Source organism: Thyridium curvatum (assembly GCF_004353045.1).
Source record: "Thyridium curvatum strain D216 chromosome Unknown NODE_1_length_1224711_cov_81.814160, whole genome shotgun sequence".
NCBI classification, from domain to species: Eukaryota; Fungi; Ascomycota; class Sordariomycetes; order Thyridiales; family Thyridiaceae; genus Thyridium; species Thyridium curvatum.
In genome coordinates, this window is record NW_022156756.1 from 996,223 (window position 1) to 1,018,627 (window position 22,405).

At 55.3% G+C, this 22,405-nt stretch overlaps 9 protein-coding genes across 9 annotated transcripts; 6 read left to right on the forward strand and 3 right to left on the reverse strand.

The window, feature by feature from the left end:
• Positions 1 to 152: 152 nt before the first annotated feature.
• On the forward strand, positions 153 to 881 carry E0L32_000318 (uncharacterized protein; the record flags this gene model as incomplete). The annotated part of the gene is made up of 4 exons (XM_031137451.1): positions 153 to 158; positions 215 to 481; positions 559 to 729; positions 786 to 881. The coding sequence occupies 4 exons, from the start codon at positions 153 to 155 to the stop codon at positions 879 to 881; spliced, it is 540 nt and encodes a 179-aa protein (XP_030997695.1).
• A 1,073-nt stretch (positions 882 to 1,954) lies between these two features.
• E0L32_000319 (uncharacterized protein) lies at positions 1,955 to 7,186 on the reverse strand (the record flags this gene model as incomplete). The annotated part of the gene is made up of 13 exons (XM_031137463.1): positions 1,955 to 2,071; positions 2,187 to 2,474; positions 2,529 to 2,688; positions 2,750 to 3,088; positions 3,141 to 3,521; positions 3,599 to 3,886; positions 3,950 to 3,964; positions 4,023 to 4,120; positions 4,488 to 5,179; positions 5,731 to 5,963; positions 6,227 to 6,746; positions 6,864 to 7,041; positions 7,103 to 7,186. The coding sequence occupies 13 exons, from the start codon at positions 7,184 to 7,186 to the stop codon at positions 1,955 to 1,957; spliced, it is 3,393 nt and encodes a 1,130-aa protein (XP_030997696.1).
• Positions 7,187 to 7,826: 640 nt separating this feature from the next.
• On the forward strand, positions 7,827 to 9,779 carry E0L32_000320 (uncharacterized protein; the record flags this gene model as incomplete). Its single annotated transcript, XM_031137474.1, has 8 exons — positions 7,827 to 7,994; positions 8,117 to 8,439; positions 8,500 to 8,985; positions 9,050 to 9,172; positions 9,235 to 9,351; positions 9,406 to 9,559; positions 9,616 to 9,693; positions 9,747 to 9,779. The coding sequence occupies 8 exons, from the start codon at positions 7,827 to 7,829 to the stop codon at positions 9,777 to 9,779; spliced, it is 1,482 nt and encodes a 493-aa protein (XP_030997697.1).
• Positions 9,780 to 10,138: 359 nt separating this feature from the next.
• E0L32_000321 (uncharacterized protein) lies at positions 10,139 to 11,577 on the reverse strand (the record flags this gene model as incomplete). The annotated part of the gene is made up of 4 exons (XM_031137485.1): positions 10,139 to 10,419; positions 10,475 to 10,605; positions 10,652 to 11,418; positions 11,479 to 11,577. The coding sequence occupies 4 exons, from the start codon at positions 11,575 to 11,577 to the stop codon at positions 10,139 to 10,141; spliced, it is 1,278 nt and encodes a 425-aa protein (XP_030997698.1).
• Positions 11,578 to 12,645: 1,068 nt separating this feature from the next.
• Positions 12,646 to 12,936, forward strand: E0L32_000322 (uncharacterized protein; the record flags this gene model as incomplete). The annotated part of the gene is made up of 1 exon (XM_031137496.1): positions 12,646 to 12,936. The coding sequence occupies one exon, from the start codon at positions 12,646 to 12,648 to the stop codon at positions 12,934 to 12,936; it is 291 nt and encodes a 96-aa protein (XP_030997699.1).
• Positions 12,937 to 14,708: 1,772 nt separating this feature from the next.
• On the forward strand, positions 14,709 to 16,280 carry E0L32_000323 (uncharacterized protein; the record flags this gene model as incomplete). The annotated part of the gene is made up of 1 exon (XM_031137507.1): positions 14,709 to 16,280. One exon carries the CDS (start codon positions 14,709 to 14,711, stop codon positions 16,278 to 16,280), a length of 1,572 nt encoding a protein of 523 aa, XP_030997700.1.
• A 524-nt stretch (positions 16,281 to 16,804) lies between these two features.
• Positions 16,805 to 17,395, reverse strand: E0L32_000324 (uncharacterized protein; the record flags this gene model as incomplete). Its single annotated transcript, XM_031137518.1, has 1 exon — positions 16,805 to 17,395. One exon carries the CDS (start codon positions 17,393 to 17,395, stop codon positions 16,805 to 16,807), a length of 591 nt encoding a protein of 196 aa, XP_030997701.1.
• A 439-nt stretch (positions 17,396 to 17,834) lies between these two features.
• E0L32_000325 (uncharacterized protein) lies at positions 17,835 to 18,836 on the forward strand (the record flags this gene model as incomplete). The annotated part of the gene is made up of 2 exons (XM_031137529.1): positions 17,835 to 18,465; positions 18,550 to 18,836. The coding sequence occupies 2 exons, from the start codon at positions 17,835 to 17,837 to the stop codon at positions 18,834 to 18,836; spliced, it is 918 nt and encodes a 305-aa protein (XP_030997702.1).
• A 1,048-nt stretch (positions 18,837 to 19,884) lies between these two features.
• E0L32_000326 (uncharacterized protein) lies at positions 19,885 to 22,226 on the forward strand (the record flags this gene model as incomplete). The annotated part of the gene is made up of 3 exons (XM_031137540.1): positions 19,885 to 20,412; positions 20,475 to 20,622; positions 20,680 to 22,226. The coding sequence occupies 3 exons, from the start codon at positions 19,885 to 19,887 to the stop codon at positions 22,224 to 22,226; spliced, it is 2,223 nt and encodes a 740-aa protein (XP_030997703.1).
• Positions 22,227 to 22,405: the final 179 nt, after the last annotated feature.

Consider the following 22,405-nt stretch of genomic DNA (forward strand, 5'->3'; position numbering starts at 1 on the left):
AAAAGATCTTCAGAGCACATCGAAGCATCAATCAGCACTCTAAGAACCAATCGACTCTCCAAAGTACCAACAATTCCCCATTGAACACACTTTCAAGCCCTTTTCTATTTTCTTTTTTAAGAAAAACAAGGAATATTAACACAATCGTCAAGATGGTTGTAAGTAATGAGTGTACGAAATAGATATAACCCAAAAGACTCTAACTCTGGAGTAGTGGTACGTCAAAGCAGTGATGCACAACCTCATCGGTTACAACCTTACGCTCGCGGACCCTGCGGCATACGTCACTTGGGGCTCTGTCTCCCAGCAGGCTCCCTTGCTTCGCTCCGGGCAGGATAACATACCAATGGCGCACTGGCAGCCTGCCACCGGCACCTGGACCGGCACCACAGGTGTCGCGATGTACAAGGTGGACGGCCCAGTCGGGAACAAGTTGGCCTTTGGCGTTATGATGCCCTTCATTGGCGACAACAAGTGCAGTGTACGTGATGTCTATATTTTCATGAACTCTCTGCTTCTCCGTTGTTAGTCTTGTCGTGTTTCTGATTGCCCACACAGGTCGGAGTTTATCCCGATATATATTTCGAGGATCCAATGAACCCGTCTCATGTGTCCATCGACACATCCATCAACAGAATATTCGACGAGGACTACAACCGTGATGTGGCAAGAAAGCACATGAACATCAGACCTGTCTGGGAGTGGACCAGTCAAACGCCCAAGTACAAGGTGAGTCATCTGTCTCCAATTCCATCTTGCCATTTATCGACTAACATGGCTGGTAGACTTGGTGCACAATCGAGCAGGGCAAAGAAGTTACTGCAAACTTCTATATTGCACCATACGATTACAAGACCCCTCTCGACTCTAAAATGATGTAAACGACTGATTTTTAAGAGTACTGCCATGACCTGTGAACACTGTCATCGCACGAGAGCTGAAGAAAGTGTAAAATATTTCGAGGACAGGCTGTATACAGCTCGGCCGTTTGTTAATTTAATCTCCAATAATCTAATACAATTTCCATACTTCTTTTTAAAAGCTCCGGACAGCTTCTCAGTCCTGCGATCATTCCATTCCCATGCTGTGGTATCTTCGTAGTGGCGGGGCGTCGCCTCAGTGATGAACTCCTGTAACGGACAGGAACTGAGACACTCTGCGGTTCGGCTTCGCAAAGTAACACACAGAGAAACGCTCTGGAATAATGCTTCCGTCCCCGGCCTTGAACGTTGGAGGATAGGTAACATGGTTGCAGGCTGCTATGAATGTGTCGTTGGTCCACGCTTGCCCAGCTTACTGGTAGTAAGTCTTCCCCGTGATGCAAGTGGGCACGCTTCCCGTCGTGTCATCAGAGCACATTTCCCTAGCATCATGATATCCTCTAGAGGAACGGTCCCCAGCTTGTCTCCCTGTTGCCTCTCAACCCCTTTCTAGCCGTGATCCGGGACTGATCGGACAAGCCGGCCCCACCTTCCTCCAAATTTTTGCCCTTCCGCCGACATTAGGGCCATGCTAAGTTGCTAACCCGTCTCTCCACTCACACCACCAGACGTCAGCAAATTCTTCATAGAACAAAATACCGCACCCGGTCTTCATCAATTGGCCGCGTGGCTCAATGGCAGAGTGCTTGACTACGAATCAAGAGGTTCTGGGTTCGACCCCCAGCGTGGTCATCTTGAGACAGTAAGATCTTGGATCTTCCTTTTTGGCTCTTGCCTGTCTTTCTTTTTTCCGGTCCCGTACTCATCTTCTTTTTAACCGGATCAAATGACATTGCACAGCATTACGTCCTCAATGGATTAATTACCCACTCTAGAGGTCTGTTGTCGTTTTGTTTCCACACCCCTTGGCCCGCGGGATGGTACTCAACGCCTCCCAATCTTGTCGGCGATCGGGAGAACAAACAAAATTGTGATTCGCGTGATCGAGAAGATTAGTGATAATATTTGTCCGTCTATGTATTCATGGACTTAAAGTCGTGATCAGTCCTGGGCCAGTCCCTTTCAGCGAGAGCTAATATGGCTGCCCTCGAACCCTCCTCGACTACAGTGCGTCCAGGCACTTGAGACATCTTCAATTCAGCGAATAGTCATTGATCGTCGGGAACTCGTTATCCCAAGTCTGTTGCGACTTCGTGTCAGCACTGCTAGCACAAGGTTTTGATATAATGAGGCTGGTACACGTACCATTGCACCTAGGAAGCTTGGAATGTCAAACAAGCACTCAAGCTGTGCGTCGCTGATTTCCTGATCCAAAGCCTCCGGAGAAGGTAAAACCGTACTCGTCAAGGACGCCAGTCTCTCTATCTCCTTCCGTATCTCTACTGCGGTCTCGGTGGCGCTTGCCTGTTCGAACATGTGTGCAGCTCGTTGCAGTGCGAGCAGGCATTTATCACAGTCAAGTTCAGGATGAACCAAATTCATCGCCTTTGAGATGAAGCCGCTTGCATAATACGTCGTGTTTCCGTTGTAATCCTGTTTCGAGGTGAGTATGTATAATTGTGTCCACTAATGGACAAGACAGCTTACCATGGAATACCTCAATGCCTGCCGAAATGAATCGGATTCAAATTGCACTTGGATCAGCAGGCAAGCGTTATCGACTGCCTTTTGAACGAAGCCAAGACGGATGGGATCTGCATGCCCACTGCTCAACATGAGACCATTCAAGGCAAGGCCGTTTACGTAACTACAAGATGAAATGGCTGTTAACTACTACTCAGCTGCCGAAGAGGGAACGAGAGACTCACAGTTTAATGTACGTGTAAGGAACCATGAAGCGATTCCGATCTTGTTGCTCATGAAATGTCTGGTAAAGAGGATCAAGATCGTTATTGATCTCATGGAACCAGGCATCAGCTCTCTGGTCCAGCGACACGAGACTGTCGATGATCTTCTGAGGGATTGGTTGGGCCAGAAGCTGGGACATCTGTATTTGCCCTTTCGCATCTCCAACGATGGTAAAGCCCTCCGCATATGCACAAATTCGATAATCAACAGCACGAGTAAAGGGGGAGTGCAGTAGATGCCTAACGTTGACAAGATACTCGTTCATTCTGTTCGTGAAGAAGGGACGCGTCGCGTTCAATCTGCCATGTCGATGAGTTCCAGGAGCGTCAGGCCCTGAGTTGCCAGACTTACATCAAATCAAAACAGCAGAGAGAGAACCAAAGCCGCGCACGTTCGATGAGATCTTGAGTCTTCTCGACAGACTTTTCGCCGAGCTGGAGAGCACTTTCATTGAGTTTTAGTTCCACGGCCAGAGATGCGATGAACCCCCACAGCCGGATACGGCCAGTCCAGGCTGCAAGCACCATGAGGGCAACGATGCTCAAGAGATCAGGTCCCGGCCCGCTGAAAAGTCCCCTGATCAGCTTGTCGCTCTCGTCGATGAAGTACTGATACTTGCGAGGCCTAATTGCTCGTGATGCAACGGTACATATCGCCAATGCGAGAAGGGGGTGTTTCCGAGCCTCCTTGCTGGACGGAAGCATCTGGTCATTCAAGAAAGCAATCGTAGTCCTGCAATTGTGCTCATAACTAGGAGACCTCCAAGTCAGCTGGATGCACGACAGGGAGAAACAGAAGAAGACACTGACAACTCATATAGTTCTTCCCACTCAGAATCACTGACTAAACTTTTCGACACAATATCTTCGTCTCCATTCGCAGTCCTGATGCGGGGAATGTTTTCAAGCGTGCCTCCGGACCGGAAAGCCGAAGAGGGAGAGATTTCATCTCCGTTATGGCTTGCATCTGAACCAGGACCAGCCACTTCGGGACTGGACCCTGCTCTGCCGCGAGTGACAGTGTTTCTGAGTTCGACTATTTCTTGGCGTAATTCGTCCTCTACCTGCTTGAGGCGTTGCTCGAGTGTAGCAATCTTCCTTGGATGAGGTCAGTTACTGGCAAGGATTGACGGCACTATGCCCCTCGCAGTGGGGACTCACGCATCGTAAGAGTCGCTGGCTGATTTACTGATCGGATCTCTTACAATAGTGGCTCTCGGAGCGACGAACACACACTCGGAGCCGCTCGTGCGGCACCGACGACATGGTATTTGGTCGGGGCCTCCGCACTTGAGTTTGCGTTGTCGGCACCTGAGGCAAGCCGCCAGCGCCCTAGAGGAAGGATTACGTGTCAGGTTGCAAGCTGCATAATGTTCACGGTGGTTGGATCATACCGATTGATGTCGGCCATTACATCGGCGAGCACTGTGGTAGTCTTGTTTCACAATGGGTTGAGATGTTGAGTGTGAAGATCGTCATGCGGGACATCGAGGCGATGGCGCACGGCGAGGAAGAAAGTGGGACATGTTGGTAACTTAGCGCGATTCGCTAGAGATTAACTTCAGTCCTACAGTAGCTACTACGTGCTGTCAAGAACCCCATAAAGTTCAACATCCGACTGCACATCAACTGTCTCGTTTCGGGTTTTGGAAGCGGCAACGCCGCAGGATTTCTATCACCCCTATAATACAGAATGTACCCCCGCAGCTGCCATGCCTATGCTTGCCAGCATCCACATCCCCATGCCCTGTTTTCGGCCGATAACGCCGTTTGTGGGCGACGAGGTCCTCAAGGCAGTTGGCGGAAGCGAGGAAGTCGCAGGGGCCGAGCGAGCTGTAGACGACGAAAGGCCCGAAGCAGACGTCAGATCCGGGTTGGCTGCCGCTGCTGCGTAGCATTCCGCGAAGGCGATGGTCAGGTTCAACCAAATACGCGCCTCGAAGGAGGGCCTGTTCCACAAGACGGGGCACCTTGAGGAGGCAGACATGGCTGCCGAGCTCTTGGCCGTCCAGAACGAGTATGCTCCTCTAGCATAGGAGGAGTAGTCGGAGAGAATAGCAGGCGGGATCGCCGTGGACAGGCCACACCACTGCGAAGGCGCGACGGAGCAGTCGAACCTGTCGATCCCGGTAGCCGTAGACACGCAGGGCTCGAGCAACACGTCGCCGTACGACGCCATAGCGGTAGATAGGGCGCCGCTGGCTGTCGTCACATCGAAGAATTGCGTGATGTTGGCCAAGTAGCAGCCCACCGGATCCGGCGTCACAAAAGGCGACACGAACTCGGTAGATGTCACGCTAGGAGCCGGTGATTCGGCCCTGCCGGCCGCTGTTCTCGGGACCATTGGCGGTGTCGCGAGCGCGGCGTAAGCAGTGGCCGTCAGGACGGCGCCTAAAGAGATGAAAGCGTTCGCTGCTCTCATGTTGGGCAATGTTGCCGTCTCTGTCGCCGAGGAGGGCCGAGGTCCAACAGAAAATTGAAGAGATGGGGAGCAGGAGGCCTAAAAGACGGACAGGTCGGGAACAGGACTGGCTACATCAGAGGTTGGCGATGTCGCGTTGTACAAGTAGTAGTCTGGAACGGCCAGACATCAGTAGGGGCGTTGGTCCGGAGCGGGCGGGTCGGGCCCGGTAAAGGGGCCGAAGCAAATTACTTGAAATTAGTTTTTGTATTCTGCTGTTGGTTGTGTAACATTCAGTACTGCGCCCAACAGCAACCGCCAAGCCTCACGGTCCTCGGCGTGTTCTTGGCAGGGCATGCACCAGCTCTGACACCAACAGCACAAGGAGCACCTGGGCTGAACGTGCAATTGGCTTGTTGGTTATCTGAACGAGCCTGTCCGTCACACTTGTTGAAATTGAGTCTGCCTGTTTTTGTATCTGCATGCTATCTCGATTTCAACTGTAACCTGTGTGCCAAGGCCCATCATGACTCCCACCGACCTTCTCTCATCATGGATTCCTTGAACTCAGCCTTCATTTCTTCTGCGAATGTATCATTCATCAAAACGTCGAGCCCTACGAGCGCGTTTGCCTTGCCAGCCCTGAGAGCCTCCTTATGTGCGAAGACGCTTTCAGCTGCTTCTCGGAAGCCAACGGAATGAGGGAGGTCGGATGCATTGATGCTAAACATGACCTGAATGCCTGGGCAGATGTATGAACAGCTTCCGAAGTCACTGTAGTTTGTCATTCGTTAGCCTTTTGCAGGTATCCTCAAGTGTCCAGGAATGAACTTGCGAGGAACCGGGCTGATCGTGCTTGATGTACGCTTCAGGGAGAGGACAAAGCTGCTCTTCGGTCATGCCGAGGTGTTGTAGCATGTACTGCCGGTATCGTTCTGCTAACACATTGTTCGTGACGACGTCCTCGTACAACGCGTACCTGCGTGAGGATTCCATCAGCTGGATGACCAATCAGCTCAAGAAAGGCTTGGACACACCAATCAAGTTCGACCTTGCAGCCTGTTGCTGTCGCAGCAGCCTCAAAGATGGGCTCGAAGCGCTTCCGGAGTGCACCTAGTGCCTTCGTGTTCGGAGCACGAATGCTAAAGGCGCCCTCGGCATAGGCCGGGATGAGATTTGCGGCCTTCCCCGCCTCGAGGATGCAGCCCTGGATGGACTCGCTCTTGTGCACCTGCTGCCGCAACAAGGCTATACCAGTATACGCCTGGACAATGGCGTCGCATGCGTTCAGCCCTGTCCATGGCCCCGCGGCAGCGTGAGCGGTCTTGCCGTAGTACTTGGCTTGCACCTTCCACGATGCTTTCGAGACACACACCGGGCTACTCCAGTCCCTCATGCCGTGTGACATGATGCACGCGTCGAACCCCTGCCAGGCTCCGTTCTTAGCCATGATCCATTTGCCACCGCCGGACTCTTCGGCAGGGGTGCCCATAACGACCACGGTGCCTGGCAGCGAATGTGCTTTGAGAGCTGTCTCGACCGCAATGGCCGATGCCACTGTGGACTCAGCAATCAAGTTGTGACCACAGGCGTGGCCCATGCTAGGAAGTGCGTCTTCCCCAAGTGTTAGAAGATAACTACTCTTTCAGCTACAATAGAGGATTCGATGCATACCATACTCCGCATTAAAGCAGATGACCCTGCCTCCTTCCTTCACGGAGAAACGCGCTTCAAATGCGGTCTCAAGACCGTACACGCCTCTCTTCACGGTCCAACCTCGGTTTTCAAACCAATCCGATAGAAGCTTGCAGGCTTTGAACTCGTGGAATCGCTCCTCGGGGTTGTTGAAGATCTGCCCGTGTCAATCAGTGAATCGAGAAAGTAGTCAGGGCCAAAAAGAAATGAATGCTTACCTCCAGACTTAATCGTCTCAATTCCTCATTAGAAGCCTCAATAGAGGCAGACACTTCATTGATTAGGCCCATCGATTGTAACATGATGTACTCAACTGCTGGTCGAATTATATGCACTTCTGAGAGCATAAGACTGAATTAACTTTTCTGTCGTCACAATTTGGTCTGGTGAGAGAGGTGCCAACTGTTACGTATGGACGGTGGGTTCAACAAAAGTACCAGCGCAAAGAAGTCTGCTTATCACAAAGTCTTCTCAAAGCATAGGTACATACCTGTTCGTATTTCCATCCGCTCTACATAGAAGCAGGGCACAGGGTACTCTTAGCATCGGAAGTACCGTCAGTCCGGAATCGAGTTCTATGCGGCCGGGCCGACCGAAGCAACCCTCCCCGCATCTTTGGCGTTATCATGGACCCTGACGACCCATGGTGCTCTCCCCGCATTCGCCTGGCCGCTAATGGAGCAAGCTGCCAACTTGGGCACGCGTTGTGCTGGGCAAGATCGCCAACCATGTATCGACCGTGTGTGATTTATCAAAAGTGTGACATCCGACACGGGTCTCCCTGTCGGCAATTAGGTATGCGTACTGATATTGCCTGCTGCCGGGCTTCGGTATAACAATGCAAACGCCTCCTCCTTAAACTGAGACCCCTTGAACCGATCAAACTAATTCCAGTCATTAAGTTGATATCCTGTCGACATTGCCTAGACTCGAAGTGCAACCATGGCTATCAACGATCTTACAACTTCGGCCAGGCAGGACTACCCGGACCACAACGACGCTACGATCAACGACATGCCCGAGAAGCAACTCCAGGCCGACGATATCGCTGCTACTGTCCTCCACGGAGCTATAGAAACTATTGACCTGGACAGCCCGGCTTCCCGTCGTGTGTTACGCAAGATCGACTTGCACCTGCTACCCATGCTGTGTTTCACCTACCTTATACAGGCAAGTTGATACCCCGGCTTCCGACGAGGTTACTTTTACTGGCCTAACACACGGCTTCCCAGTTCCTGGACAAGTCTTGCGTATCGTACGCCGCCCTCTGGGGCATGCAAAAGGACGCCCACCTCCAAGGGGCCGACTACTCGTGGCTGACGACGATATTCTACGTTGGATACCTTGCCAGCGAATTCCCGACGAATGTCATCTTCCAGAAGTTCGACATTGCACGCACATGTGGCATCTTTGTCATACTCTGGGGCATGGTACTCCTCTGTATGGCGGCTGCAAACAACTTCCCCGGGCTCCTGACCGTTCGTCTGTTCCTTGGCATTCTAGAGGCTGGCGTGAGCCCGTGCTTTGTTCTCATGACGGCCATGTTCTACAGACGGTATGTTCTTTGCTGAAAATGGGGTCGACTCTCGAGTGGAGGTGCTGACAAGCTCGACAGGAACGAGCAGCCTCTGCGGACCGCCATCTGGTTCTCTATGAACGGCATGGCGAATGTTTTTGGGGGCCTTATTGGGTACGGCATCGGCTTCATCAAGGCATCTCTTCCCGCTTGGAAGTTTCCCTTCATCATATTTGGCTCAGTGACTGTGGCTTGGGGCATCGTCTTCACCTTGCTAGCGCCGCCAAACCCGACCAAGGCCCGGTGGCTCACAGAAGAAGAGAAGACGATCGCGGTCATGCGCGTGGTTGACAATGAGACTGGGCTTGATAACAAGAAGCTGAAGTGGTACCAAGTCAAGGAGGCCCTGGTCGATGTCAACTTTTGGCTTTTCAATCTCTTGACCCTTGCCAACTGCATCCCAAACGGCGGGGTGACTGCGTTTGCTCCCCTCATCGTCAACGGATTTGGATACAACAAGTTCCAGTCCACGCTCCTCAACATGCCGAGCGGTGGTGCTCAGGTCCTAGCTCTTTGGATATCTGGGTTAGTTTTCTTTCTCTCTCTCTTGTCATCCCTGGTTTCATTCCGTATACTGACAGAAGTGTAGATACCTGGCCACAAGATTCGCGGGCATTCGTCACTTTCTGATGATTGGAGGCATCCTTGTCGCATTAATCGGTGCAGTGCTCATATATGCACTGTCGAACGAGCACAAGGTTGCGAGGCTCATGTCAGTATATGGCTCTGTGAAGCTCAATGCGTTCTCCTGCTAACGAGTTTGTGTGTATACAGTGGATACTACCTGCTTGTAGGCTTCAGTGCCACCTTTGTTCTCAACCTCACCTTGGTTCAGTCCAACGTCGCCGGCCGAACTAAGCGGACTATGTTCGCCTCCTCAGTGTTCATCAGGTTCGTAGCATTTTCGCTTGGAAGGAGTAGACCAAAAATGCTAATCTGCCTCAGCTACTGTGTCGGTAACCTCATTGGGCCCCAGCTGTTCTTTGAGAGAGAAGCGCCTCGATACCAGTCTGGCTTCGCGTCAATGATCGTCTGCTTTTCCGTCCAGACTCTAATTATTGCTGTGATGTACCTGGTCAACTTGCGTGAGAACCGACGAGTAAGTTCTAATGAGGAATCCTGCCCGATGGGATCACATAACTGATCGCAATATAGCGTGACCGCACTGCAGTCGAAGGCCAGGCCGCGAGCAACGAAGTTCGCATTGCCATGGAACTATCGGACCTGACTGATGTGAGCGGATCACCCTTGAGCTACATAGACTTTCCAACTAACAACTCGTGTAGCGCGAGAATCTTCACTTTAGATACCTTTTGTAGCTGCACCAGACGTGTGGTTGGGATTCAATCTGCCATTTCGGCAGATGGACACGGCTAGTGAAGCATAGTCCTTGCGCTTGGCTAGTACTGTCATGCATGGTTGATGTGTGGCACTTTCTGTTGAGATCCTGACCTCCTAGAAAGTTGGAGACACCAGTATATCTAAAAGTTCAGATAATGAACTGCCTGAATTTGAAAGGCCGCCAATGCTCTTGGCTCGAACGCCACCATCCACGGTCATGCCATTCAAGTAAAAGGAATTTGCATTATATCAGGTGTCGGAATGGTTGACGGAAGGCTATCAGGAGATACCTCATTGCACCTACTTCCTGGTCCAATGAAGCCCGATCTAGCTTTGTTTAACAGAAGCCGGCATTCCTTGACAATACTCTTCCTTCAACAGGCTGGCTCCGGGTTTTCTTGTCCTCCTCGAAATCACGTCTGATCTGCGAGGCTAGATCATCCTCGGCAAGGATCCTCCATGCCGCTCTGGCCATGCCCTTTGAGGCCGCCAGGCAGAGTTTGTGAGACTCTTCGGAGCCCGCGATGGCTGTGAACCCGGGAGTGTGGTTGTTGCATCCAGGCTTGGTTTCGAGACCAACAAAGGCCTGGAAGCTTGGGCACTCGTAGCTAACGTTTCCTGGGCAAACAGTCAGCGCTCTGCTTACAGAAGGCTTGGGAAGCTAGACACGAACCCTGGTCCGTCGAACCTGGAACGCCGGCCGAGTCGAAGTCACACGCCACCTTGACTCCGATTTCAGCCATCTCGTTTGCATATGCTGCACTCAGGGCTTTGTTTGGTCGGAGATCGGCATACGTGTTGATGCTGTGTTCCGTCAGCAGATGAATTAGGATCCATCAATCCGACCCACCTTCGGATGTCAATGTCACACGCGGCCTGCTTGGCTGCACCTTCGAAGCAGGCCTTGACTCTCCCGAGGAGGTCATCCGCCATCTGCAGGGTGGGACACCGGACGTAGCAATCGATCGACGCGGTGCCGGGGATGACATTGGGCCTATCACCGCCGTTGGATATGATGCTGTGGACCCGGCTGTTGGGATGGATCTGCTGCCGCAGCACGCCGATGCCACTGTAGGCCAGCACGGCGGCATCAAGCGCGTTCACGCCCTCCCAGGGGGCCATGGCCGCGTGCGCAGTCTTGCCCGTGAACGTGACCGTGACCTTGTGGTTCGCAAACGTGGGCATGTACGCGTCGCCGGCGTAGCCGGGGCGCTCCGAGAGGGGGCCCGGGTGCGTCATGAGGCAGGCATCGACGTCGGTGTATGCGCCGGCGTCGATGATGGGGATCTTGCCGCCGAGGCCTTCTTCGGCGGGCGTGCCGATGAGCCTGACGCGGCCGGCGATGCCTTCCTTCTTAAGCGCCTCGGCGACGGCCAAGAAGCCGCCGATGGACATCGTGGCGATGAGGTTGTGGCCGCACGCGTGCCCGATGCCCGGGAGCGCATCGTACTCTGCGTTGAAGGCGACTACGCGCCCGCCTTTTCCATACTCGGCCACGAAGGATGTCTCGAGCCCATGAGCATGCTTTGTGACCTGGTAGCCGAGACGTTCGAGGAGCCCAGTGATGTTATCATGAGCCTTGAACTCCTTGTAGCCTAATTCCGGATTGCTGTGTATCTAGTGGATGTGAGCATCCTTTTCCAGTCAATGGATCTTCTCCATGATAAGGAGGCATACCTTCTGGTTGATCTCCCACAAGTCTTTAGCTCGTGCCTCGAATGATCGATCAATGGCCTCCATTGCAGGCTGTCGGGTGACGTTTACTTGGACGTGCATGGTGACTCGTGTGTCAATATCAGACTTTGGAACCCGACCACACACAGTACAATCAGAAATAGCCACAGTAATCGCTGTTATAGCATTTCAAGAACTTTACTCTTTACTCGAGGTTGCGGGAAACCTGGAGCTGCCCAAGCTCCCCACCTGAGCTCTGTTGAGAGTCGCGCTGATAGGCTGCGGCATCGGCCGGACCGAGGCCGAGGAGGATTCATGATCGGTTCCGCTGGCGATTCCAGAAGCGAACTAACAAAGCGGAATAGAGAAGCACCACACGGGATTTCCGTTCTCACATAGGTTTGTGTAAATTTGCTTGCACCAAAAGTCCTACATCCCAGAACTTGATGCATATTTGGGTATTTTACGATCTATGGCGACTTAGTCTGTGTCGCACCCAGCTCAACAAACACATCTTTGTGGTCGTTCAAAGAGCGGATGATGAGCTACCGATCCGGCACATTGTACTGGGAATGTCTTCTCCTTTGGGTTGTGAATTTCCTAATGAAAGTAGTCAGGAATTATGATGATCAAGGTAGGCGAATGTGCAAAAGTCTCCTGTCTGGTCTCGTAAATGGTTGCAGATGTTCTGCGCGATAACTATTGGTGATGAAAGTCGAACTGTATTGTCAAGATGCACTTGCCATAAAGAGTAGGACAGTCTTTGATGTTGTCGGGCTTGCTCAGCGTGACCGGCATTGATTGCCCTTGCCCGAATCTGTGATTGCATCTCTCTGTGCGCGCAAGAACAACGTCCACTTTCCACTGCACCTCCTTCCTATCGATGGACTTCAAAATAACTGGAGCAGCTTCAATGGGAACGTGCTGCGTTGGATTGCAACTCGAGCAGACGTCCCAACTCACTCCCCAGCGCTTTTCCACCACCAGTGCACACAGTTCATCAGGTACTTGTCAAGTCGTCGTCTCGTCAAGACCTCCTCATCTACGTCTCACCCACGCGATACCTGAAAGAGTCACAATACGTCACTCTGTCCTCAATTCAGTCACCCAAAAAAAAAAAAAAAAGCCGTCACTCAACTACAAACAACACAACCCCACGCACGATTCACAATGTCCAGCTCGGGAAACAACGACGAGACCCGTCCGTACACCATCCCCTACACGGGAAGCATCGCCATCAAGCAGGCGGACGGATCCTACGTCGCGTCGTCGAGCGTCGGAAAATCGAGCGTGAACACCGCCCACCCGTCGGCCCAGGTCAAGGCCCCCGTCGTGGCCCAGGAGGCTCCGGGCCCGAGCAACCCCTACCCCGCCTCGTCTTCGGGCGGTGGCCAGCAGGCCGAGGAGCCGCTGCCGGGCACCGAGGCCCACGCGATGAAGCACAAGTTCCACAAGCACTGAACCTATGGGTTTCTACGAGGTTGAGAAACATGGGCAATATGGAACTGGAACTGGTCTTTGCCAACATTTGCGCAGGTTTTGGAGGAATGGTCAGATGGGAGATTAGGTGTGGGGGAGCAAGGTTATGGCCTGTGGAGGAGATGAAGGGTTGATATCGGTTCATTGACTGGGTGTGCGCGCGAGGATGAATGTCATGGATGGCACCTACACCTGCCTTGGTAACGAGACAAAGCACAGTGTGGTGTGCTCAACCGGTCTACTCCCGTGATAGCCACTAAATTGACATATTTTTGGAGGGAACTGTATCGACGCTACGTCACATAATCTCATTGATTGCCGGTTCCAGAGTGATTGCCTTGCCACACGGGATGAACCGTTGGGTGTGCATGTGTGGTGGCATGTTGGCTGTCCAGAAGAGGTATAAAGAGCTTGTATGCTGGTGGAATCTTACCAAAGCCGACTTGGGCTGGACGCATCTCGGGGAGTGGCCCGGCTGCCTAACCTGCAGCTTGAATCAAGCATGTGCGAACTAAAGTAAAGTGTGTGGGGATCTAGCAGTCCCGGCTCGAGCTTTGCCAAACCGTGGGAGCATGGAGGGAGGAGAGAGAAGTGCGCGCTCGATTTATCGGTATCCCTTCACCCGTCAGACAGAATAGGCGATCCCCGGCGCCCAAGCCTTGCGGCTAGTACTGACTTTCTAACCTGGTAGAGCAGCTATTTGCTCTCTACCTTGGCAGCCACATCGCGAGATGCCGTGGGGACGAGCAAAAGGGAGAGAGACAAGATCAGCAGACGCAAGGCGAGAAGTCCGGCAAACACATAAATATCAGTTGCTCTGCTCTGGATATGCTCCGTATGTGTGACTCTTTCCTCTGACACGTTGCATTCCCCCCTATCAGCAGAGATGGGATACCTACTCTTTGACGTTATATGTAGTAGTCATCCCCCATCCTTGATATCACCTCACTCGTGCCCGGATTGTGACCGTGCTCTGGAGGCTGAAAAATTTCTCCTAGCGCTGTGCTGACTGCGCGCAGGTGGTGGCCCCCCCGTCGCTAGCTCCCGATCTTAGCTCCCATCCCAGGTGGGTTTTAGCCTCTAGAACAGCCAGAGAACCCATGCTAGTGGACGGATCTGCCGAACCTCGGTCACTGTTTCTAGCCAAGTATGGCACCTAAATGGCTGACTGGCCTATCACGCCGCCTAGAACGCCGAGCGAGCCCCGTACATGACGGGTCCCGACACACGACACCAGGGGAATGAAAAAAAATTCGTGACAAAAAGTATCGCCACGTCTCGACGCCCCAAGGACCGATCTTGCTCGTCTCCAACCGGGGCTACCATCTCCGTCGCAGCTCCGTCGCGCAATGGGGTGAGAATCTCGGCCCATCTCTGCGGACGCCTCTGGACGCGCCGATGATGGAGAAAAGCTGGGTCGGGTGGTGGGCAGCGAAGGGAAAAAAAACTTTGTCGAGGGCCACGGCGCAAATAAGAAGTGGAAAAGAGCACCAGCTCGCGGGCCGATGGAGAGCTCCAAGATGCTCTTGACTCATTGCACGTCTTAGGGATTCCACATTTTACTGCTCTGTTCCCCACGTTTTTCTTTCGTCGTGAACCTCGTCTTGTTCTGCAAGCCATTGCAGCATTCGCTATCTGTGTTGTGTCCTGCCGCCCGGTGGTGAGCCCGTAACCTCCTACCTCTAATCCCGCCCTGATACTGCTCCCGAACGACTCAGCGGGGGAGTATCATCACCCTTGCCTGTCAACTCATCATGTTCTCAAAATCAGACGAGCCGAAGGGGCCCAAGGACAAACTGACCCCCAGGTCCAGCGGCGATGAGAAGAACCCGGGCGGGCTCATGTCCGGCATGGACATCGAGGCCGCAAAAAGCAAACAGGGCGACCTCGAGCGCGCCATGAGCAGTCGCCACCTCCAGTTCATCGCCATCGGTGGCACCTTCGGCACCGGCCTGTTCATCGGCACCGGCGCTGCTCTGGCCAAGTCCGGCCCCGTCTCCCTGCTGCTCGCCTACATCTTCATCGCCACCGTCGTCTACTCCGTCATGGTTTCCCTCGGCGAGATGGCCGCCTACATGCCCGTGGCGGGCTCCTTTGCCGTCTACGCCACCCGCTTCTACGACAGCTCGCTGGGTTTCGCTCTGGGGTGGCTGTACTGGGCCAACTGGGCCATCACCTACGCCCTCGAGCTGACCGCGGCCGGCCTGATCATCCAGTACTGGGACTCGTCCCTCAGCATCGCCATCTGGATCGCCGTCTTCTGGACCATCTTCACCCTCGTCAACTTCCTGCCCATCCGCTGGTACGGCGAGATCGAGATGTGGTTCTCCACCCTCAAGGTCGTCACCGTCGCCGGCTTCATCATCTACGCCATCTGCGTCAACGCCGGCGTCGGCGACCAGGGCTACATCGGCTTCAAGTACTACAACTCCCCGGGCGCTTTCAACGAGTACATGGTTACGGGCCCCGTCGGCAAGTTCGTCGGCTTCTGGGCCGTCCTCATCGGCGCCGGCTTCAGCTTCCAGGGCGCCGAGCTCGTCGGCGTCGGCGCCGGCGAGACCGCCAACCCGGAAAAGGCCATCCCCTCGGCCATCCGCTGGACCTACTGGGGCATCAGCGTGCTCTTCGTCGCCCTCGTCTTCTTCATCGGCATCAACATCCCCTTCGACAACGAGGACCTGCAGCTCGGCACCACCAACGCCTCGGCCTCGCCCCTCGTCATCGTCGCCAAGCTCGCCGGCGTCCCCGCCCTGGCCCACATCATCAACGCCGTCCTGCTCACCGCCGTGCTCTCGGCCGCCAACTCCAACGTCTACTGCGCCAGCCGCATCCTGCTCGCCATGGCGCGCGAGGGCCAGGCCCCGAAGCTCTTCGCCCGCACCAACCGCCACGGCGTGCCCTGGGCCGCCGTCGGCGTCACCTCGCTGTGGGGGCTCGTCGGCTTCCTCAACCTGTCGGCCAGCGGCACCGTCGTCTTCAACTGGCTGCTCAACCTCATCGCCGTCGCCGGCTTCATCACCTGGGCCCTCATCAGCGCCTGCCACATCCGCTTCCTGCGCGCCCTCGCCGCCCAGCACATCTCGCGCGACATCCTGCCCTACAAGTCGCCCCTGCAGCCCTGGCTGTCGTGGTACGGCCTCGTCTTCAACGTCCTCATCCTCATGACCAGCGGCTTCACCGTCTTCATCGACTGGAAGACGGCCGACTTCTTCGCCTGCTACATCAGCGTCATCGTCTTCGTCGCCCTCTGGGCCGGCCACAAGCTGTGGTCCCGGAGCACCCTGGTGCCCCTCAAGTCCATCAACCTCACGTCGGACCGCATGTAAGATTATTGTATCATGGAGGGGAAAGCATAGGAGGAGTCATGGTGGTGCGGGGAGCATACAAAAGTGATTTGTATTTTTTTGAGTCATAGCGCTGCGTACTTGCATACATTACTTCGTAGAGTAATGCTGTCATGAATAGTAATGATTGGATGCTAGTCTACGTCTCCCGCAGAGTGTGAAAACGTTGATCTGCTCGTTTCAACTATATGATACCACTTCCTCATCTCGGAGACACGTTGTCGATTTACATTTCATCGCGCGGCGGGGAAAATGGAGACCTGCCAACTTTGTCTCCTGCCTCTTGGCGACTAGCTTCAGTTTGACAAAGGCTCTCCTTGGTCGGCTCGGACTGAGACCACACCTTCATTGGACATAATGTGGCCGTCTTAAAATAGCTTCCGTGCTGACAGGCTCCGGGTACCAGCCTCAAGCCCTCTTTGTCTTCATGATCTGTCAACCTTTCAAACTTTCCCAGGACATCTTCATCGCTGAGGCAAAGTGCGAAGCCTGGTCCACCAAAGATGTCAAAAGAACGCACCGGGTCCTGCGGTTGTGGCAAGATCACCGCCCGCATATCGGTCGAGCCCGAGAACGTCGTCGTCTGCTACTGCAACCCGTGCCAGAAAGCCTGCGGCGACGCCCTGCAGACCAACGTCTTCTTCTCTCCAAAGGTAATAGAAACTTGGGCCCCCTTCTATATTGATGACGTTCTCCCCTTCCCCCCCCCAAACAGTGAGCGTTGCGGTACCAGCAAACGCGTGCAAAAGACTCGGTGCTGACAGAAACTCTCGCCTCGCCCGACCCAGCAAGTCGAGTGGAGCGACCCGGAGAGCCAGATGCGCACCTACGCCGGCGGCGAGACCATGTCCGGCAAGCCGCTCCTGCGGGGCTTCTGCGGCAACTGCGGGTCCCGGATCCGCACGATGCCGTCGGCGCCGGACCCGAGCTGGGTCGTCTTGGCGATGGGCTTCGTCGACGGCGACAACAGCGACCTCAAGCCGGACGTCGAGCTGTACGCCAAGCGCAGGCCCAGCTGGCTGGCGCCGCTGGCGGAGGGCAAGTGTTCCAACCAGGAGGAGTGGCGGTATCCCTGAGGGAGTCCCCCACGTTGCCATGCCACACGCACACGCTGGCGTGAGTAAATAACCTGTCCTTTTTCTGATACCGAGGGAGGCGTGGGGATCACGAGATCAGTGTGGCTATATTATATTGAATACAAGGACGCGAGTGGAGCCGAGAGAATCGGACAGCTGTTCCATGACTACGCTCCGGGATGACTGGAACGTGGGATCGTGATTTTAGCCTGTATCCAATGCCGCCGTCAAGCAACACTCGGGATTATCGTGATTGGCTGAGAGTAGATGGAAGTGATGGCATGTGTAAGAAAAGGACAGCAATGACGAATTTTTGAAACATGTGAAATACTTTGCGAGCCTCTGTGATCTGCTTCGGCCTCAGCTCACCAACCGACAGACTCACCTGAACAAAGCACGAAAGTGTTACTCGGACGAGAACTGACACGACAACCTGCCATCTTGGGCTCCCCAAAAAAGCATGAGACCGACAAGCGCCGCCCTCTGCCTCGTCGCCAACGCGGCCCTCGCCGCCGCCTTCACAAACTGGGACCTGCTCACGCACCCGGTCGTCCCGGGCTTCCGGTGGCAGCTGCCCTTCCCGGACGACGGCACCCACCCGGGCGGCTACGACGTGCCCTGCCAGCACACCGAGACCTTCCGCGCCAAGGCCTACCGCCTCGGGGACCTGCGCCGCGAGCCGCCGCGGGGGCTGGCGCCCTGGGCCGACGCCCTCGACGTCTTCCTCGCCCACCGCGAGTACCCGGGCAGCTGGGACGGCGTCGACCACGGCGGCGACAGCAGGGAGCTGCTGGTCATGGAGTACGCGGACGTGCCCCCGGCGGTGAGGGGGTGGGTCGAGCTGCAGGCGGCCGGGCAGGGCGCCGAGCAGTTCCTGTTTGGCGTGTTCGAGAAGCCGAGGGGGCAGGCGGACAAGGTCAGGGGGACCGTCAGGGTGAAGCCGACGACGACGACGGCGGCGGCGGCGGCGGCGGCGGAAGGCGAGGAGCCTTGGAGGGAGATCCCGGACCAGGACAAGATCATGGTGTTTGCGCCGGCGGCCGTGTATCCCATCTTGCCTCTGTGGGTGGCCAAGGGGAGCAAGTGCGAGGGTAAGTTTTGATCCAGTTGAGCTCGTGACCCGACGCAATAATACCCGAAAGTGTGCGGCTGACATTATTTGGTGGCGGCGACAGGGGAGTTCGTCGACCTGGCCAAGTACAAGCGGCAGGTGGAGGACAACGCCGTCGTGGCGTGGCCCATCTCCTTCACCAAGCCCGAAGGGGACGAGCCCAACAGGGATGCCTCATTCACGATCAAGGCGATGCATGTGACGGAAACAGATCACGGCAAGACGATGAGGCTGATGTGGGAGAAGCTGCACCGCACTGTCCGCCGCAGTGAGCGAAAGTTGCAGAAGGAACAGAGGGCCGCAGCAGCGAGGGACCTGCGGGACGATACTAGGGTTCGGGACGAGCTGTGACCGTCAGTCTGGGGATGAGGTGTGGAGGCACGACGTCGAGTCGATATGGTCTTTGCTGTGGCCACTGATTAGCTCTTAATTAGCAGACGAAAATTGATTGTTGAGCATCGCTTCCAGCCATCGAACGCCCAGCTCGAAGCAAGCATCCCAAAAGGTATGCCAAGGTCAGCATTACAGGGTTAACCTGCTTGGCATGCTGGCGCTCGGTCTTACAGCTGATTGAAGTCTTCCCAGGTGCAGAGTCAATGCAGCTTTTAGGTTGGGATGCTTCTGATGGAACTTCCCGTGTTCATGCAGCTCCCGCTGTCAAGCAAGGGCCTGGACCCCGGAGTGACAAGCAGCCGCATCGAGACATGTCTTGGACCTCTCTCGTCCGCAAACACACGCGGATCCCCCAGTGAGCGGCTCAGAATGTTTTGATTAAGCTCTAACTTTCTTTCTGCCGCGCTGAGACCTAGACTTGTATGACAGCCAAGACGGCTGACGAGGGGTCACTTGACCGCCCATACGGAGGGGGTGTGAGAATAAGCCCTGAAAGCTGACCGAAGATATGAAAGCTGAAAAGATCAGGTCTTACACCCGGGCGCCACCACAAACCATAGCCTACTAGCTGGCGCCCAGCTGTAAGACTCTCGGCACTTGAAGCTAATAAGCCAGAGTACGGCGGTGTGGGCAACGGAGGGTAGCTCTTTGGTGAGCCGCTGATCTTACGAAGCTTTCTGTGTCACCGTTCACCAGACTTCGTATCATGCTGCGCTCGCACGACATTTGGAACAGGGGACCAAGATGTGAGGGGAGGCCGAAAGTCAACAACGGCGCCCTGTTTCAGTGACAGACTCTCATTTGCCAGACGAATCTCACATGGAGGTTCCCCAGGGCTCCAATGCGTATATAACAGTGGCTAACCCACGGCGCCGCGGACAGTCGGTCCCCTCCATTTCGGACCTGTCGATGTGAACATTGATCCTGATGTTGAATCTCGGGTTGCTCTATTGTTGAGATCAACCACATATCATTCAGTCCGACTTCGACCACTCTTGGCCCCAACATGGCCGCAAACACGACTAGTACCCAGGGCGGCGCGTGGCAGACTCCCGTCGATGACCGTGTCAAGATCCTCGAGAACGCCCTGAAATCCGACAAGCAATTGAATGAGAAGCTCCCAGGGCTCGAGTCTCTTCTCGACGACTACCTCCACCAAGATGGCGACTTCTCCGAGCACGATTTTCACCGCCGACTCTTGAGGGTCTTCAGAGACTCCCAGGTTGACTACACCTACGGAAATCTCCTGAAGGGCCTCACGCCCGACGAGCGGAACCGCATCTCCAGCTTCGTGGACGGCACGCCCATCGCGGACTGCTGCCTCGGCTTTGACATGGGTCCCAGCCTGGGCGTGAGGGAACACCTACAGTGCCTCCATGATGCCCATGCTGTCCGAGTCTCTGCTTCCGGTGCGCAGAAGGTCAAGGGCCTCAGCATGGACGGCCTGGAGAAGGACGACAACATCTTCTTCCGCTTTGTCCACGGCCTTGCTAAGCTGTTCCACCTCGATCATCCAGACAAGGACTCGGTAGTGGTATGTTCTGCTTCATAGTGAGATTTCCGCTCGGGAGAGTGTGTACTAATGTCTCTGCATAGGTCTACAAGGACGCCAAGTTCCAGAACTGGGGGCTAGTGGTTAACTACCTGCCCACCTATACCTGCGTACCAAGCAGCGTCAAGGGAGTCCAGCGAATCGTAAAGTTTGCCAAAGATCATGACATGGGTGTTCGAGTGTCTGGCTTCCGTGAGTATTTTCTCCTCTGTGCCTGACCACCCTCTTTCACCCTGCTGACCGGAATAGGCCACTCGTGGGCTCCAATCTTTGGCCGCAATGGACAGATCCTCATCTCATTGATCGGTTTGGCCGAGGCTGAAATCCTCCCCAACACGACTGCGCTTCCACTCCCTGAAGACGCACCTAATGAGCTTGAGTCGATCGAGGTGGCCTCCGGGGCCCCTCGAGTGAAGGGCAACGCCCTCGTGCGCGTGGGTGTCAGCACCACCAATGAGCGCCTGCGCCGCTGGTGCGTCAAGAACAAAAAGTACACCCTGCCGCTCAACGTCATCATGGTGGAGATGACTATTGGTGGCACCAACGGTCCAATCTGCCACGGAGCTGGCCGTGCCCATCAGACCCTGAGTGATCTCGTCAGAAAGGTCGAGTATGTCGACTGCCATGGACACTTGCGCGTCGTCGATAAGCCCGAGCATCTCAAGGCCGCGGCTGGATGCTTCGGTCTCATGGGAGTCATCACCCACATCACCTTTGAGATGTCGCCGATGTCGTACGCCCTCATGGCACCCAAGAAGATACCCGCCGTCCGGGCCGTGCCGCCGCCGGAGGACATCGAGATCCCTCCCGCCCTGCGTGTGGAGGGCTTGACCCCCGCCCAGAAGGCTCAAGACCTCGCCGACTTTGAGCGGCAGGCCGCCAGCGACTACTACTGCGAGTGGTTCTGGTTCCCGTACTCGGATTACTGCTGGGTCAACTGCTGGAACGCGACCGACGACCCCGCGGGCGCCGTCGACTACCCCAACGAGGGCATGATCTTGTTCCAGTTCATCAGCCAGTTCACCATGAACGTGCTGCAGAACGCCGCCGTCCTCAACGAGCTCATCACGGCGGCCGAGCTGGACGAGGCCACCGTCACGCTGCTCTCGCGCGCGGCCATGTTCGCCATGCCCGACAAGCCCGTCAAGACGTACCTCACCGACGCGCTGCACTTCCAGCGCGGCATCCAGAACATCCGCGTGCTCGACCTCGAGGTCGAGATGCCGCTGCCGGCCAAGCCCGACAGGCCGGACGCGCCCGACTTCGGCCTCGCGCGCCGGGCCTGGTGGGACGCCATCCTCGCGTGCTACCGCCACACGGACCGGTGCCCGCAGCGCATGCCGCTCGAGATGCGCGTCATGGGCGGCAGCGAGGTCGTCATGGCGCCGCAGCGCGGCAACGCGCTCGGCACCTGCGCCATCGAGGTGCTGACGCTCGAGTCGGCGCGCGACATCTGGGACCCGTACGCGCAGGAGGTGCTGGACCTCTGGATGGGCTACCGGGACCCGCGCAGCGGCGACAGGCTCAAGACGAGGCCGCACTGGGCCAAGCAGTGGGCGCAGTTCCAGGTGGAGGGCCGGCCGTGGCGGGAGTGGATGAAGGAGAGCTCGTACAAGGAGGAGATTGTCGAGTTCAAGGACACTCTGGCCGCTATTGGCAAGGAGCACGGCTGGACGTTGGCTGACCTGAAGAAGCGGTTCTCGAACGATTTCTTCGACTGGTTTTACTTTTCTGACGGCGAGGTCAAGACGCTGCCCGTCAATGGCAACGGGGTCGCTAACGGGATGTCTCATTAAACGAGGAGAGCAGCAAGTGCATGGCTGAATTAATGGTTTATTCCAAGTATCAATCGAGGCGAAGACGTAATTTGTAATAGAACTTGGGCCTGGGCTCTACTTGCTTACGAATGATCCCAATTTCAATCTCGTTGTTCATCAGAGCAAACATATGATACGCTGATTTTTGCTTATGACTC